Source organism: Vulpes lagopus, chromosome 16, assembly GCF_018345385.1.
Source record: "Vulpes lagopus strain Blue_001 chromosome 16, ASM1834538v1, whole genome shotgun sequence".
Classification (NCBI taxonomy): domain Eukaryota; kingdom Metazoa; phylum Chordata; class Mammalia; order Carnivora; family Canidae; genus Vulpes; species Vulpes lagopus.
Window position 1 is genome coordinate 60,853,917 of NC_054839.1, and position 14,808 is coordinate 60,868,724.

The 14,808-nt window shown below is 57.1% G+C and overlaps 1 protein-coding gene across 1 annotated transcript in view; it reads right to left on the reverse strand.

The window, feature by feature from the left end:
• The window catches only part of LOC121476933 (guanylate cyclase soluble subunit beta-2-like), a 58,607-nt gene that overhangs the window by 37,882 nt on the left and 5,917 nt on the right, over positions 1-14,808 (reverse strand). The window contains exons 5-8 of the mRNA XM_041731072.1: positions 7,623-7,822; positions 7,451-7,536; positions 6,968-7,032; positions 6,763-6,836 (exon numbers count right to left, since the gene is read on the reverse strand). Of these exons, the coding sequence (XP_041587006.1) occupies positions 6,763-6,836; positions 6,968-7,032; positions 7,451-7,536; positions 7,623-7,822 (425 nt within the window). The remainder of the gene's footprint in view (positions 1-6,762; positions 6,837-6,967; positions 7,033-7,450; positions 7,537-7,622; positions 7,823-14,808) is intronic.

The window sequence follows — 14,808 nt, forward strand, 5'->3', positions numbered from 1 at the left end:
GGAGAGCTGCAGAGAGCTCCCTGACTGGGGACCCCTTGTTGCAGGGAGCTGCCCTGAAACAGCAGCAGAAAGGTGGGGGCAGAGGGGCGAGGCCCATAGAGGTGGATTAGGGGCTGGCATCCCCCCAGAACTCGCCACCAGGGAAGCAGCTCACCTTCCTGGTAAGAGACTGCCTAGAAAGTCACAGGTGTACAGAAGAAGCCTATCTCGGGCATCTACAAAAATAAGACACAATAAAAGCAATTTTCAGCCAACCACGTTAGAGGAACATTCATTCCATTCTCTTGATAGAAAATGATCTCATTAAACCCCGGCCATACGAACAGGCGAGCCAAAAGCGGCCAAAGATGCCAGGGAAAAATGTAAAAGTGGGTCAATAATTAATGATAATCATAATAAATATATGTTACCTCTTGGGCCTCTGATGTTGATGTTTTCTGTCAGCCTTTCGTTTTTCTTTTCCTCATTCTAAATAAGTACTTGCTTTTGGAGCTAAAGTGTTTTTTTGTAATTTTCTATTATGTTTTTGAAGGAAGCTCTCCAAATCATGGAAGTTTCGGGCCTTACACTATCTCTTTCTATTCCTGTGAAATTTACCTTCCATGTATTCCCACTAAACAAAGAGTATTTCTCAAGCCTTACTTTCAGTGGTGTTTATCAGAAAAATAACTTTCCCTTTTATGTGCATAAAAATGTCATAATACTAAGTAGTTTTTTTAATGCTGTCAGCCTTTGAATATTCGATTTGGTCGGGTGGGCACCCGACCGCAGTCAGCCCATCAGATCCTCCGGCTCAAGCGTCTGGAATTGAGACGCCAAGACACTGAGTCAGTCTATCGGGTGATCGTGACCTCGTAAGCTGAAAGCGCATATAGAAAAATTGGGGAGAAACGGAAGTTAAGAGACTTTGCAGAGAGAGCCGGGGAAATGGAGTGAACGTGAAAAGAGGCCCAGAGACGGCCAGGGGCGCCCCAGCCTTCCGCGGCCTCCTGAGTGGTCGCTCCCTGCTCCCTGCAGTTGACCTAACCCCCTCGGACCCCCTAACTCCCCCAGAGTCCCAACTCCCGTGAGCTTCAGCTCGGAGAGTGAACTCATTGTTGATCCTACAGGAAGTTCCAGGCTCTCCACCCAGGTCAAGCCTCACACGTAGGTGAGGTGAGACCATCATTACCTCCGTGTAGAAGTCACCCTCACGGACCTCGGGTCCCCGCTGCAATCGGAATAAAATCCCCACCCCCTTCCTTCTTTTTTTTTTAAATTTTTAAAAAATTTTTAATTTTTTAATTTTTACATTTTTTTTACACCCCCTTCCTTCTTCATCCACTGGTATCTTCTGATCCTTAACCCTGTCTCCCCTTCCAGCTCCTTCCAGATTCTTGGTCGTGATCTTCCACTCACACTGGGTTTTCTTTTGGGTCTTGAATTGACCAAACGGACTCCCCACCCTGCCCCACCCGCCCACCCCGAACCTCTGGGCTGGCTGTCCCCTCTGCCTGGGACACCCGTGCTTCCCGACTCAAAGTGGCTCCTTGCTGCCTTTTAGCTCAGGGATCACCTTTGTGGACGTGGCCTTCCTGACCGCGTCGGAGACCCCGTGACCCCCCACCCTGGTCCCCATCAGCTACGGCACGTAGCCCGACCCTGCTTAGGGCCTGTCCCCTGCCCCTGGCCGGAGCACGCGTCCCGAGGGCACAGAGCCCGCGTCTGCTCCCTTCAGCGCTGCTCCCGGGGCCAGCGGTTCTGCTTGGCACATACTAGGAGCTAAAAAAATACTTGTTGAGTACGTAGGCTTGCCCCCCTCAAACAGCTAAGTGCAAAGGCTGATCCGACTCCAGAGGCTCCGCTCTCCCCAACCTATTAGCTGCTTCTCATTGTTAAGCCTTGATAAGGATTTTAGCCAGAAGGTCATAAAAGAGCGGTTCATAATTAGAAAGCTATAAATCCAGGTTTTATGAGAGAGGAATAAACAACGCCGGCAAAGGAGGAGAAACATCTGTTGCTGATTATATCATATAAAAGAAGATTTATGTCATAAAGTCTGGAGACATACTTCACTTTACCTAATCATCCCTCCTTAAAATTTGTGTAGGAATTAATGGGTTTTTCTTTTCCAGCTAAAATTCTGTTTTAAAAGCACCAGGGAACTTGTTATTTAAATGCAGCCCGAAGCAAATCCTTTTGCACAGCAAATGATGTTGCCTTAATTTGCATTTTATAAGCTGAATTTTCTGCACTACAGTTTAGTTTTTTTTGTTTTTTTTTTTTTTGTTTTTTTTTTTTAATGAGTTCTACAATGATGCAATTTCCATCGCTGCTTGAGCCGGTGAGCGAGGCTCTGCTTGTGGTTTACAGACTCGCTTCCAACGTGGTCACATAGGTGTCTCGTGCTGGATACACAAGCGTATCCTTTGAGACTCAATTAAGCTCAGGGCTGGTGCTTCACGATATAAAGATGTAAAGTCTCGCCACACAGACTCCAGATGTGGCCTCGCCGGGCTCTCCGTTCCGGGACATATTTCCCTGATTCTCTTGCGCCTTCTGCACCCTTCCTTCCGCTGTCCCGTCATCTTGGAGTTTGAGGGCTCACCGAGGAGCCGAAAAGGAAGAAACAACTTCCTTTTTTTTTTTAAGATTTTATTTACTTATTCCTGAGAGACACGGAGAGAGGCAGAGACACAGGCAGAGGGAGAAGCAGGCTCCCTGCAGGGAGCTTGACGCGGAACTCGATCCCAGGACTCCGGGGTCATGGCCTGGGTGGAAGGCAGATGCTCAACCACTGAGCCACCTGGGCGGCCCCAAGGAAGAAACCACTTTCACCCACTTACACACGGAAAGCTATTTTTTCCCCTGGACTCACAAAGAAACAGCAACTGTGCTAAGGCACCAGGGTTCCAGCCCCGGCCTGCAGCGTGCAGATGCTAGGACAGTGCACCCTTGGACCCCCTGGGCCCCCTGGACCCCCTGGGCCTCCTGGACCCCCTTGGACCCCCTGGGCCTCCTGGACCCCCTGGGCCTCCTGGACCCCCTGGAACCCCTGGGCCTCCCAGGCCTCCTGGAACCCCTGGGCCTCCTGGACCCCCTTGGACCCCCCTGGACCCCCTTAGACCCCCTGAACCCCCTGGGCCTCCTGGACCCCCTTGGACCCCCTGGGCCTCCTGGACCCCCTGGACCCCCTGGGCCTCCTGGGCCTCCTGGGCCTCCTGGACCCCCTGGGCCTCCTGGACCCCCTTGGACCCCTTGGGCCTCCTGGACCCCCTGGAACCCCTGGGCCTCCTGGGCCTCCTGGAAAGCCACAGCTGGGAGGTGTGACCCGGGTTCAGGCGGCACATCATTGTGGGTAAAGCACTAATTAACAAGGTGCACCGGCCATTCTGGCTAATGAGCCGACGCTAGTATTCGGGGGTCCTCACTCGGGACCCACCCTGGGAACAACAAGGAGCAGAGGCGGGCCAGGCAGCCAGTGCAGCTGACGCCAGGAAGCCAGGTGTCCTCCGTGGGCGGGGAGACCCTCTGGGAGGGACAGGGCCTTCTGAGGTTGGAGGGCACGGCCGTGAGGCCGCGGCCAGGGCTGCCCAGTGCACGGGGGTCAGTGTGGCCCCAGGTCACGGCGGCAGGTCGAGGGGCAGCAGCACTCCCTGGGTACCTGCCACCCGGGGCCCCGCTGCAGCCCTGGGCCCGGCGTCACTGGGTCAGAGGATGCACCTGCTCCAGGCGGAGCCAGACCTCAGCGCGGTCCCGGGGCCTCCGCCGCTCACCTATCCTGGCCACTGACCCTGCTCGGTGAGAACACGTGGGCCGCCACCCCGACGGCTCGGCCGCAGCCTTCTGCCCCACACCTCACCCCTGCGCCGTCAGCCACCGCCCTGGGCCTCAGTGACGCTGGGCCCGGGTCACGGGGTCAGCACCCCCCACCCTGGATCCCGGGAGCAGAAGGCCTCAGCGCCTGGGCAGCACCTAGGCCACCCGGGGCCTTGCAGCCACCCCCGCCACCTCCCACAGCCCCGCTCCTGCTCCTCCGCGGTTTCCAGCCCTGCCTGAGCATCCCTGCCACCTCCTGAGCCTGCTGGCCACTCCTCCCCCTCCTCCCCCCTCCTCCGCCTCCTCCCCCTCCCCGGTCCTCCCCCACCCTCCTCCACCCTCCTCCCCCTTCCCTGCTCCCCACTCCTCCCGAGGCCGCCCACCCCACCCCACCACCTGCTTTCCGGCAGATGCACCTGCTGCTCTCTGGTTGGGGCCCAGCTCGGATCCCAGGCGCCCACCTGGCTGTGCCTGCCGCCTCATCCCGCGTCCCAGGTATATCCGTAGGCTGTCGGTAGGTGATCAGGTCACCGGGGAAGCGGCTCCCGGGTATTGAAGTCTCCCGTGTCTTCTGCAGACCGTAACCTGCTCGCCACGTTCTCGGGCGTTACTGAGTCCCTGGGGCAGGGCCCCCCAGCGCAGTGCCTGAGATGCGCCGCTCCTCGCTGCCCCGCTGGCTGACTTGAGCCTTTCCCACCGGAGCCAGTCTGCAGAGACGGTCTCAGCTTCACATGCTCCTCCCGCAGGGCGGCTGAGGCGGCGAAAGGGAGCGTATTCCAAGATGCTGACATCTGGGGCCTCCGGGGCTCAGCGGTGGAGCGCCTGCCCTCGGGTGGACCCCGGGGTCCCGGGATCGAGTCCCGCCTCGGGCTCCCCACAGGGAGCCTGCTTCTCCCTCGGCCTGATCTCTGCCTCTCTCTGGGTCTCTCATTAATAAATAAAATCTTAAAAAAAAAAAAAAAAAAGCCTTTAAGATACACCTCACCTGGGCCTGTTGTTACTTGCACTTTTTAGCAAATCACTAACCTTTCTGGGTTGCAGTTTTCCCATCTGTAAAATGAGGAGATCGGGGCCAGAGGATCCCTCAAGCAGCCACTAGCCCATAATAATCATAATTATTCAGCATTCCTCCTCGAAATACTTAGAAATGAGTATTCTTTGCCTCCATGAGGCCAGAGCTACTTGTTCCCACACAAAGCTGTGGTGCCTTTAAGAAAATTACGGTAGCGGGATCCCTGGGTGGCGCAGCGGTTTGGCGCCTGCCTTTGGCCCAGGGCGCGATCCTGGAGACCCGGGATCGAATCCCACGTCGGGCTCCCGGTGCATGGAGCCTGCTTCTCCCTCTGCCTGTGTCTCTGCCTCAATCTCTCTCTCTCTCTCTCTCTCTCTCTGTGTATGACTATCATAAATAAATAAAAATTAAAAAAAAAAAGAGAAAATTACAGTAGCGATGCTGTGGAAATGGCCCGGGGCTGCCTTTCCATTAGGGGTGAGCAAGGCCTGGAGCGGGGCCTGGGGCCAGGGCCTAGTCCCCTGCTCTCTTGGGGCTAATTATCTGCAAAATGGGAATAGGAAGGAGCGAGGGCACGTTTGCACTAAGCATTATAAGCTGTTTTGACATCCCAAAAGCCATGAAAAAAATATAGAAAATGTGGGAAATCGATATTAGGGGGAAAAAGTCACCCGGTCACGCGGCACTTGATCCTTATAGTTCAATCGCGAGTCATTACAAGTTTGGTCTTTCTCTTCCCTTCATTTGCACGGCTTGGCCCATAACTACGTCAGTCTGTATCGTTTTTCGTTGCTGTTGTTTTGTTTGTGGGTCCTTTTGAGTGAACTCGCCATAAGCTTTTGCAGGCTGCCTCACGCTCTTGGTAAGCGCCCGTGTACCGGTGCATCCCCTCACTCCACGGCATGCTGCTCTATTTCTGAACGCTAAAGGTCATTTTTTCTTTCATTATGTGCAAACATAAGGCCGCGCTGCACCCCCGTGCGTGGTTAGATAGACGTGCGTGTTTTTTTCTCGCTTTTTTCTCTTTTTTTTTTTTGACGTGCGTGTTTCTAAGGGACCAGAGTGTCAAGAATAAACTCTCTAGAGCGAAATCCCCGCTTTGGAGGGTTTCATCATCTTCGCAGCTCCCGGGACCTGTTGTCGGGGGCCTCCGGAAGGGCTGCGCTCACTCGCGGGGCCTCGGCAGTTACCCATTTTGCTGCATCTCAGCCAGATGAGTTAGCATCCCCCCAGCGTCGGGTGGATTCCGCAGGCAAGACGGTGCCCAGGTCGGCCGAGGACGCCAATCTTCCATATCTTCTTTACTCTCCCCCCTTCCCAGGACGAGGGATCTCAGGGACCCACCAGCGCAGCCTTCTGACGTCTTGGGGCGCCTCCGGGAAGGCGGACGGACAGCACGACGGAGCAGACAGCTGAGCACACAGATGCAGGTAATAGCATCCGCGTTTGCTGGGTGCAAGCGGAGGAAAAATCCGAGCGGGTGGCCGAGGAATTCCCACGGAGGGCGCCGGGGTGGCTCCGTGGGTCAAGCTCATGATTTCAGGCTCCTGAGCCTCCGTGCTGGGTGCAGGGCCTGCTTGGGAGTCTCTCCCCCGCCCCTCTGCCCGGCCCCCACTCGTGCACCTGCGCACTCTCCGCCTCTCAAAAACAAAACAAAAAAAATCCCAAAAAAGGATTCCGGGTAAACTCAGAGGGGCTCCCCCTGTTCTGCGAGGTTTGGGCAGCCCCACGGATGTGCCATGGGAGCAGGGCGGTCGCCGCCTCTTCCGTGATGGGAGCAGACAAGAGTTCACCCGTGAGCTCCAGGGGGGGACGCTTGTCCACATGGACGGAGCCCCGCGCCCTCGCGCTTCCCTGCCTCTTAGAGCGAAGTCCCTCACCACAGCCGGCCCAGCCGGACCCCGAGCGCCCCGTCTTACCAGCGCCAGCTCCCGCCGCCCTTCAACACTCACTTCAGTTTCTCCCAGGTCTCTTCGCCAAACTTCTCCGTCACCAGGGACTGCAGGCAGGTGTTGATGAAGCCGTACTGGGGGGGGGGGGGGGACGAGGCGTGAGGCCCCCAGAAGCCACCCCAGACCCCCCTTTTGGAACAAGCGCAAAGACGGCCGCGGGGGGAAGTGAATCAGACTTTCCCCCGTTCCCCGTGGGTTGACCCACTTGCTGGTCCCGCTCTTTCCCGCCGTAGAGAAGAGCCCGGTCCCCGGAGAAAACCCGGGAGCGAGCTTTGAGGTCAGGCGAGAATTAGAGGAGGAGGCTCCTCACCAAGGTCCCCGAACGGGCATCAGGGCCCAGGGGTTAGAACAAGGCGCTGCAGCCCCGGCGGGGCAGGGGGGACCAGGCCGGCCACGGCACCTCGGTCACCGCAAGAGGCCGGGAGAGGACGGTGGTGCCCTCCTCAGAGACGCGAGGCAGGAGTGGCGCGTGGGGGAGTCAGGGAGGGGACCCAGGGGGAAGGAGCCTGCAGCGGCTGGGCGTCCCGGCTCTGCTCGCCCCTGCCCTTCCTGCCTCCCCATGGCACCCGTGGTGCCAAGGCGAGGGGGCCCTGAGCGCCCCTTCTGGGGGCACAGCCTGCGCCCTGGCCTGTTCCCCGCCCGGGTCTGGTTCCCAGCCCGTCGCTCCCACGTCTGTCTGTCCGCTTACCTGTCCCCCCCGCCCCCCATTGCTCAGCCGACAGGTGGCTGCCCTTCATCTGTACGGGAGCCCGCGGGGCAGCAGAGCAGCTGCTCCTGGGAAGGAGGGACACACGTGGGAGCCTGGAGGCTTGTGAGCAGCTGCCCAGAGGTGGCCCGAGGGCAGGTGCTGCTCAGCGCACTGCTGGCCCCCTGGGGTGCGGGGTGCGGGGTCAGGAGCCCGGGAGCTGTGCGGGCTCAGGGTCTGCGGGAGGCCGTGGATGCGCTTCCCGGACACGCAGGGCAGCGAGGGCTGCCCCGGGCTGGTCCCCACAGGGTCGGGCTGGCGTGCTGGCCGCCCCCCCCCACTGCGGTTCCGGGGACTTCTCCCCCAGGCACAGCCCTGGTCCGCGGGGGGGCACAGGGGGCAGGGGGGGGGACACGGGAGGCGCAGGGGGGCACGGGGGGGACACAGGGGGCACGGGGGTACCGGAGGATGCACAGGGGTGGAGGGCTGGGGGATGTGCAGGGGAGGGGCACAGGGGGCACGGGGGGGGGGTCACAGGGGGGTGGGGATGCGCTGGTGTCCGCTCTAGGTCCCTGGCCCCAGGGCTTCTGACCCTGCACTGACCTCAGCTCTGAGCACTGAGCCCCCGGGCTGCCCCGGGCGACACCATCCTTAGTTCCTCGGCGCCCACCCCCCACCTGGACCCTCAGCAAGGCCCGTCCATCCTCGACTGCTGTGCCTGGAGGATGTGGTGAGACCCGCGTAGCAGGGAGCTAAGGACTGAAGGTCACCGTGGGAACCACCACGAGCATAGCCCACGCTGGGGAGGGGGCACTTTCCTCAGATAATGTGCATTTGGGAAGAGGCACTGTCCCTGCGGAAGCTGGATGGAGGGGAGGACAGGAGGGGACGGAGGGGAGGATAGAGAGGACGGAGGGGATGGGAGGGGAGACAGAGGGGGGAATGGGGGATGAGATGGAGGGGAGGATGAAGGAAGGGACAGAAGGGACGGCAGAGGGGACAGCAGAGGGGACAGTGGGAGGGGAAGACAGAGGGGTCGGCAGGGGAGGGTGGAGGGGACAGGAGGGGAGGACGGAGGGGACAGAGGGGATTGGAAGGGGGACAGACGGGGGAATGGGGGATGGGGGGATGGAGGGGAGGATGAAGGAAGGGACGGGAGGGGATGGCAGAGAGGACAGTGGAGGGGAGGACAGAGGGGACGGAGGGGATAGAGGGGATGGCAGGGGAGGACGGACAAGATGGCAGGGGAGGACAGAGGGGGCAGAGGGGAGGGAGGGGAGGACAGAGGGGACGGAGGGGATAGAGGGGATGGCAGGGGAGGATGGAGGGGACGGAGGGGAGGACGGAGCGGCCGGGCCCTCACCATGTTGCTGCAGAGGCAGGAGGGCTCCAAGCTCCCGTCACGCAGTCACCCCCGGTCAGCACTGCCGCCCCAGCGTCGCCCAAGGGCTGCCCTTGTAGCACCAGGGGGTCCCCAGGGAACCCGGAGCTGCCTGGTCTTGCCGCCGGGAGCTGACTTTCGAGTCCCCAGTGGCCCGGGGAGTAAACAGTAGAGTCGCCCCAGCCCGCGGGGACCCCACCACTGCCTCCGCCTCGCATGATTGCTCGTGGCCCAGCCTGGGTCTGGGCTCGTCCCGAGGGCAGCAGGACACGGCGCCGGCACCAGCCCAGGGGTGGCTCATGGCCTCATGCCACCCCTGGGCCCGCCTTGGCCCCCGGCCTGCTGCCCTTTGGAGACGTGCTTTGCCCGGGAGGTGGCACCCAGTCCTCCCAGCGGCCCCGGGAGGTGGCACCCAGTCCTGAGCCCCGACTTCACGGAGCCCTGTGGCCGCCTGAGCGCTGCCCCCGACCCCGGGGAGCACTCGGCAGAGTCCGGGGGCTGGGCCTGTGCTGTGACCCGGGGGCGCCCCGCGGTGCCCTGGGGCCTGGGCCGCACCCTCGGGTGCCCCTGGGGACCTGCTGCAGCGCTGCCCGGCTTTGAGGCTGCCCTAGAGAGATCCTTTGGGCTCTTTTCTAATTAAGTGTCCTCGGAGGTGCCCCAGGAGGGCCTGGAACCCGACCCAGCGCTCCCAGGGCGCCCCGGGGCCTCGGCCTCACCCGCCCCGCCTTCAGGCTCCGCTCTCCAGGCTCTGCGCCCTCCGCGGGGGGCTCGGGGGTGACAACCGGTCACCAGGCACGTCCGAGCCACGTCGCCCACAGCAACTCCCAGGGCCGGGCGGCTCCACTGTCAAAACAAGTCAGTGCAGTGAGGCTCAGGGGGCCGGGGACCCCGAGGCGCCCCGATCGCGCGGCCTGGGCCACCTGCAGGCCTGGGGTGGGGCCTCCCCTGACTGAGAGCCGGCACCACCTGCCCTCCTGAGGCACCGGCACCCTCGGCCCTGCCACCGGCCCCAAACACGCGCGGCCGAGCTGCTAACGGCACGGAAGGTCCCCACACCCCACGGGCGAGGCTCCCTGGGTGACCGGACCCACAGGCCTTCCAGGCCCCTGCCCTCCCCCACCCGCACCCCCAGGACCCTCCCCCCACCCGCACCCCAGGACCCTCCAGGCCCCTGCCCTCCCCCACCCGCACCCTAGGACCCTCCAGGCCCCTGCCCTCCCCCCCCACCACAGGACCCTCCCCCCACCCGCACCCTAGGACCCTCCAGGCCCCTGCCCTCCCCCCCCCCACCGCAGGACACCAGCCGTCCCCGACCTGGACACAGTCTGGAAAACCAGACAATTGCGTGTTTCCCAGGCGCATGGGCAGCGGAGCGAAGAACTTTCCACATGTGGAGACTCCCTTCCCTCTTCCAGGACCAAGGGACCAGGGGCACCCCCTCCCCCCGCCCATGACCGTGACCACTGTCCTTGGGGCCACCCCTGGGGCTCCGCACGCGGGTGTGTGAGTTTGCACAAGTGTCCACGCCCACGGGGCTCAGAGCCGACCCCCCCTGCCCCCTGGTAAGCAGAGCGACCCTCCCCGTGGTCACAGGAAGCTCGCGTGTGCCTCCCCGGCTGCGCCGCCGCCCCGACGACTGTTGTCCCGTCTCCACAGGCCCTTGGCCTTCACGAGGTCACAGAGGGTCACGCGGCGCGTCCTTTTCTGGCCTCACTTTTAAGCCGTGTTCGGTGCATCAGGCGGCCGTGGGCCCGTGAACGCCTGCTCGCATGCACCGTGGGCGGCCCTGGAGGGCCCGGGAGGACGCCACCGTGTCCTGGGTCCCTGCCCTGTGTCCGGGGTGTCACGGGCCCGGTGCTCGGCGCCCGGCACGGGACGGGACAGAGGCCGCCCATGGTCCTACACATCCTGGAAGCGCAGGGGCACCCCGACACCCCCCGAAGCTTACGGCGGCGTGTCAGGGAACATGTTCCCAGGATGGCAGGTCTACCTGGGCGGCGCACCAGGGGAAACCGAGGCCAGCTGGTGGTCACCTGGCTGCACGAGGGGCTGGACGCAGCTGAGAGGAACCCACGGGGCGCGCACCCAGAGGCCCCCCTCCGCTCTCCCCATGCCTCGACTTCCCCTGGGGCCGCGCCTCACTGAGGGAACGCCCGAGGCGGATGCCCACCGGGCCCTCCAGGCTCCTGCAGGGGGTAGGCTTTCCTCGCCCTGATGGCCTCGATACTACCCCCTGTGTGTGTGCATGTGTGTGCATGAGTGTGCATGTGTGTGCGTGTGTGTGCATGAGTGTGCGTGTGCACAACTTCCTGCCCTCCACCGGCGGACACAGGTTGTCTCCAGCCCGGGCGTCGGATGCCGAGTGAGCTCGCTGCGGCAGCTACGGTTTCCAGTCCGGGTTTCCAGGGCCGACGGTCATGTTCCCAGACGGAGAACCGCCAGCCGGCTCGGAAGCTCTACTCGTAATTCTCTGAGGCTCCTCCAGCCTCGCTGCTCTTCCACGGGAGCCGCTCCCACTCACGACCTCCCCCACGATCGCAAGGGCCCTGCTCTCCGCGTCCACGCCCGCAGGCGGCGCTTCTCGTCTTTTCTGTAGGCGCCGTCCTAACAGAAGTGGGGTGAAACTTCACTGTGGTTTCAATTTGCATTTCCTGGGATCCCTGGGTGGCGCAGCGGTTTGGCGCCTGCCTTTGGCCCAGGGCGCGATCCTGGAGACCCGGGATCGAATCCCACGTCGGGCTCCCGGTGCATGGAACCTGCTTCTCCCTTTGCCTGTGTCCCTGCCTCTCTCTCTCTGTGTGTGTGACTATCATAAATAAATAAAAATTTTAAAAAATAAAAAAAAATTTGCATTTCCTGCCACTTCTCGACGCTCTGCATCCCTTCGTGTACCTCTTGGGCTCTTGTATATTTTCTTTGGCAAAATGTCCATTCAGATCCTTTACCAATTTTCAAATTGGGTTTGGGGGTTATTATTTATTTATGGACTGTTTTTTGGGTGTAAGACGGTTATTATTTACGCTATTGAGTTGTATGAATTCCCTATATATTTTGGATTTTAACCCTTTATCAGATGTATGACTTGCGAATATTTTCCCCCATTCCATAAATTGTCTTTTCCGTTGGCTGATGGCTTCTCCTGCTATGTAGAAGCTCTTTAGTTCTATTGTTCATTTTTTATTTTTTTGCTTTTGCTTTACGTGTCATATCTAAAAAAAGTCACGTCAAGGAGCTTTATCCCTATGTTTTCTTCTAGGAATTTCATGTTTTCAGGTCTTACCTTTAAGTGTTTAATCCATTTGAGTAAACTTTATAGGTAGTGAAAGATGTGGGTCTGGTTTTCTTCCTTTACCTCCAATTATCTCAGCACCATTTATGGAAGAGACTGTGTTTTCTCTATTAAATACTCTTGGCTCTCTTGTCAAATACTAGTTCACTACATACGTTTGGGTTAATTTCTGGGCTCTTGATTCTGTTTCGTTGGTCTGTTTGTCTGTTTTTAGACCAATGCCATGCTGTTTTGATGATTATAGCCTTAAAGCTTGGGGTCAGGAAATGTGATGCCTCCTGTTTTGTTCTTCTTTCTCAGGATTTCTTTGGCTATTTGGCATCTTTGGTGGCTCCATATAAATTTTAGGAGTCTTTTTTTTTTTTTTCTGCACAAAAATGCCATTGGAATCTTGAGAAGGAGTTCATTGAATCTATAGATGGCTTTCGGTAGTATTGACAGTTCAGCAATATTAATTCTTCCAGTCCCTGAACGCAGGAAACTTTTCCATTTATTTATGTCTTCTGAGATTTCTTTCATCAATGTCTTATACTTTTCTTTTTTATGTGTGTGTGTCTTATACTCTCCAGAGTAGAGATCTTTCACGTCCTTAAATGTACTGCTATATATTCTATTATTTTTTGGTGCTATTGTAAGTGGAATTGATTTATTTCCTTTTCAGAGAATTCATTGTTAGCGTATAGAAATGCTACTGATTTTTGCACGTTAGTTTTGTATCCTACAACTTTGCTGAATTCATTGATCAAATCTAGTGGGTTTTTTTGGTTGAGTCTTTAGAATTTTCTACATATAAACTATCATCTGCAAATAGACATGATTTTACTTCTTCCTTTCCAGTTCTGATATCTTTTATTTCTTCTTTTTAATGCTTGTCCAACACTTACTTTATCTACTTATTTTTACCTGTTATTTCTTGTTCTTGCCTGATTGCTCTAGCTACAACTTCCAGTACTATGTTGAATAAGAGTGGTGAGAGTGGGCATCCCTGTCTTGTTCCTGATTTTATTTTATTTTTTTAAAGATTTTATTTATTTATTCATGAGAGATGCAGAGAGAGAGAGAGAGAAAGAGAGAGGCAGAGACACAGGCAGAGGGAGAAGCAGGCTCCATGCAGGGAGCCCGATGCGGGACGCAATCCGGGGTCTCCAGGATCACGCCCTGGGCTGCAGGCGGCGCCAAACCACTGTGCCACTGAGGCTGCCCTAAATTGTATGTTTCTAAGAATTTTTCCATTTCTTTAGCATTGTCCAGCTTGTTGGCATATAGTTGTTCATGTAGCCTCTTTTGATTCTTTGGCTTTCTATAGTATCAGTTGTAATGTCTCTATTTTCATTTATGATTTTGCTGATTTGAGCCCTTTCTTTTTTCCCCTTGGTTGGTCTAGCTAAGATTTTGTCAATTTTGTTTATCTTTTCAAAAAAACCAACTTATAGTTTGGTTAATCTTCTCTATTTTTTCCCCATCCTCTATTTCATTTATTTCTGCCCTAACCTGTATCATTTCCTCTTTTTTCTGCTACTTTTAGGCTCAATTTGTTCTTCTTTTTCTAAGTCCTTATGGCATAGCATTATGTCATTTACCTGAGATCTTTCTTGCTACCTGATGTGGGTGTTTATTGCTATGAACTTCCCTCTTAGTACTGCTTTTGCTGCGTCCCACAAGTACGTGTATGCTGTGTTTCTGTTAACATTTGTCTTGGTGTATTTTCTAAACGTTCACAGTGAGTGCTTGTTGTACTCTTATTGCTCGGTGTGATAATAATAGCTCACTTCCACCAACTTGAAACCAAGTTTCCCTGTGCGCCTGGCCCGAAGCACTGCAGAATGAACTGCGTGAAACTGTTCTTTTGAGCCAAAGACTTGCATGCCAGCAATTTCATTTGGTTCCAGCTAATGTTATTTCATCCTTGCCACAATCCTATAAAGTAGGCCCTGTTATCATTAACTTCCTCTAAAGATGACAATATTGAGGTACAGAGAAGTTAAGTAGCTTCCTCGAGGCTCTAAAATTAGTTAGTATAGGAGCTAGTATTCAAACTCAGTCCCAGGCCTCTCTAGCCTCGAAGAAAAAGATTAAGATGGTGGGCAATTATCTCTTTCTTTTTTCTACAAGAAGCGGAAGCCTGATATCTTTGGAAAAATCTCCTTTCCAAGAAAGTCAGACTCAGGTCCATGGAGGCCCACTTTCCTTCATCTGCCACACTACACTGGTGGACATTTTACTTGGGACCTGGAGTTGGTGCAATGTTGTGACAAAAACCTTGGAAAACTGGGTTCTGAATGCGGGACTTCGGGCCTTTTCTATGTCAGAGCAGAGCCTTCCCCTTAGAGCTGAGGGAAAACGTCAGCAAGAGCTGAAGCTGCTCCTCGTTGAACCCAGTTCACTCCCACCCTCCCCAGCAGCCTCGTGCCTTCTGGCAGTGATACCGTGTCATTCTAAGAGGGGAGCTTCTTTCTCTCTTTTTGAAATTCGAGCCTCCGGGAGGAAGAGGACCAACAGAATTATCAGGCGTGAAGTGCCACCGTGTGGCCAAATGACCTCATGCCAACGGCCTCTGCGTTCACTGCCCCGCCGGAAGGGAAGCGCCCCCCCCCCCCCCCCCCCCCGCGGGTCCAGACCCCGAGGAAGAGCACAGCTCAGAACACTGGCCTCAGGTGTGGGTCTCCCTCTGGGACTGGTTCCCAAGGTCTA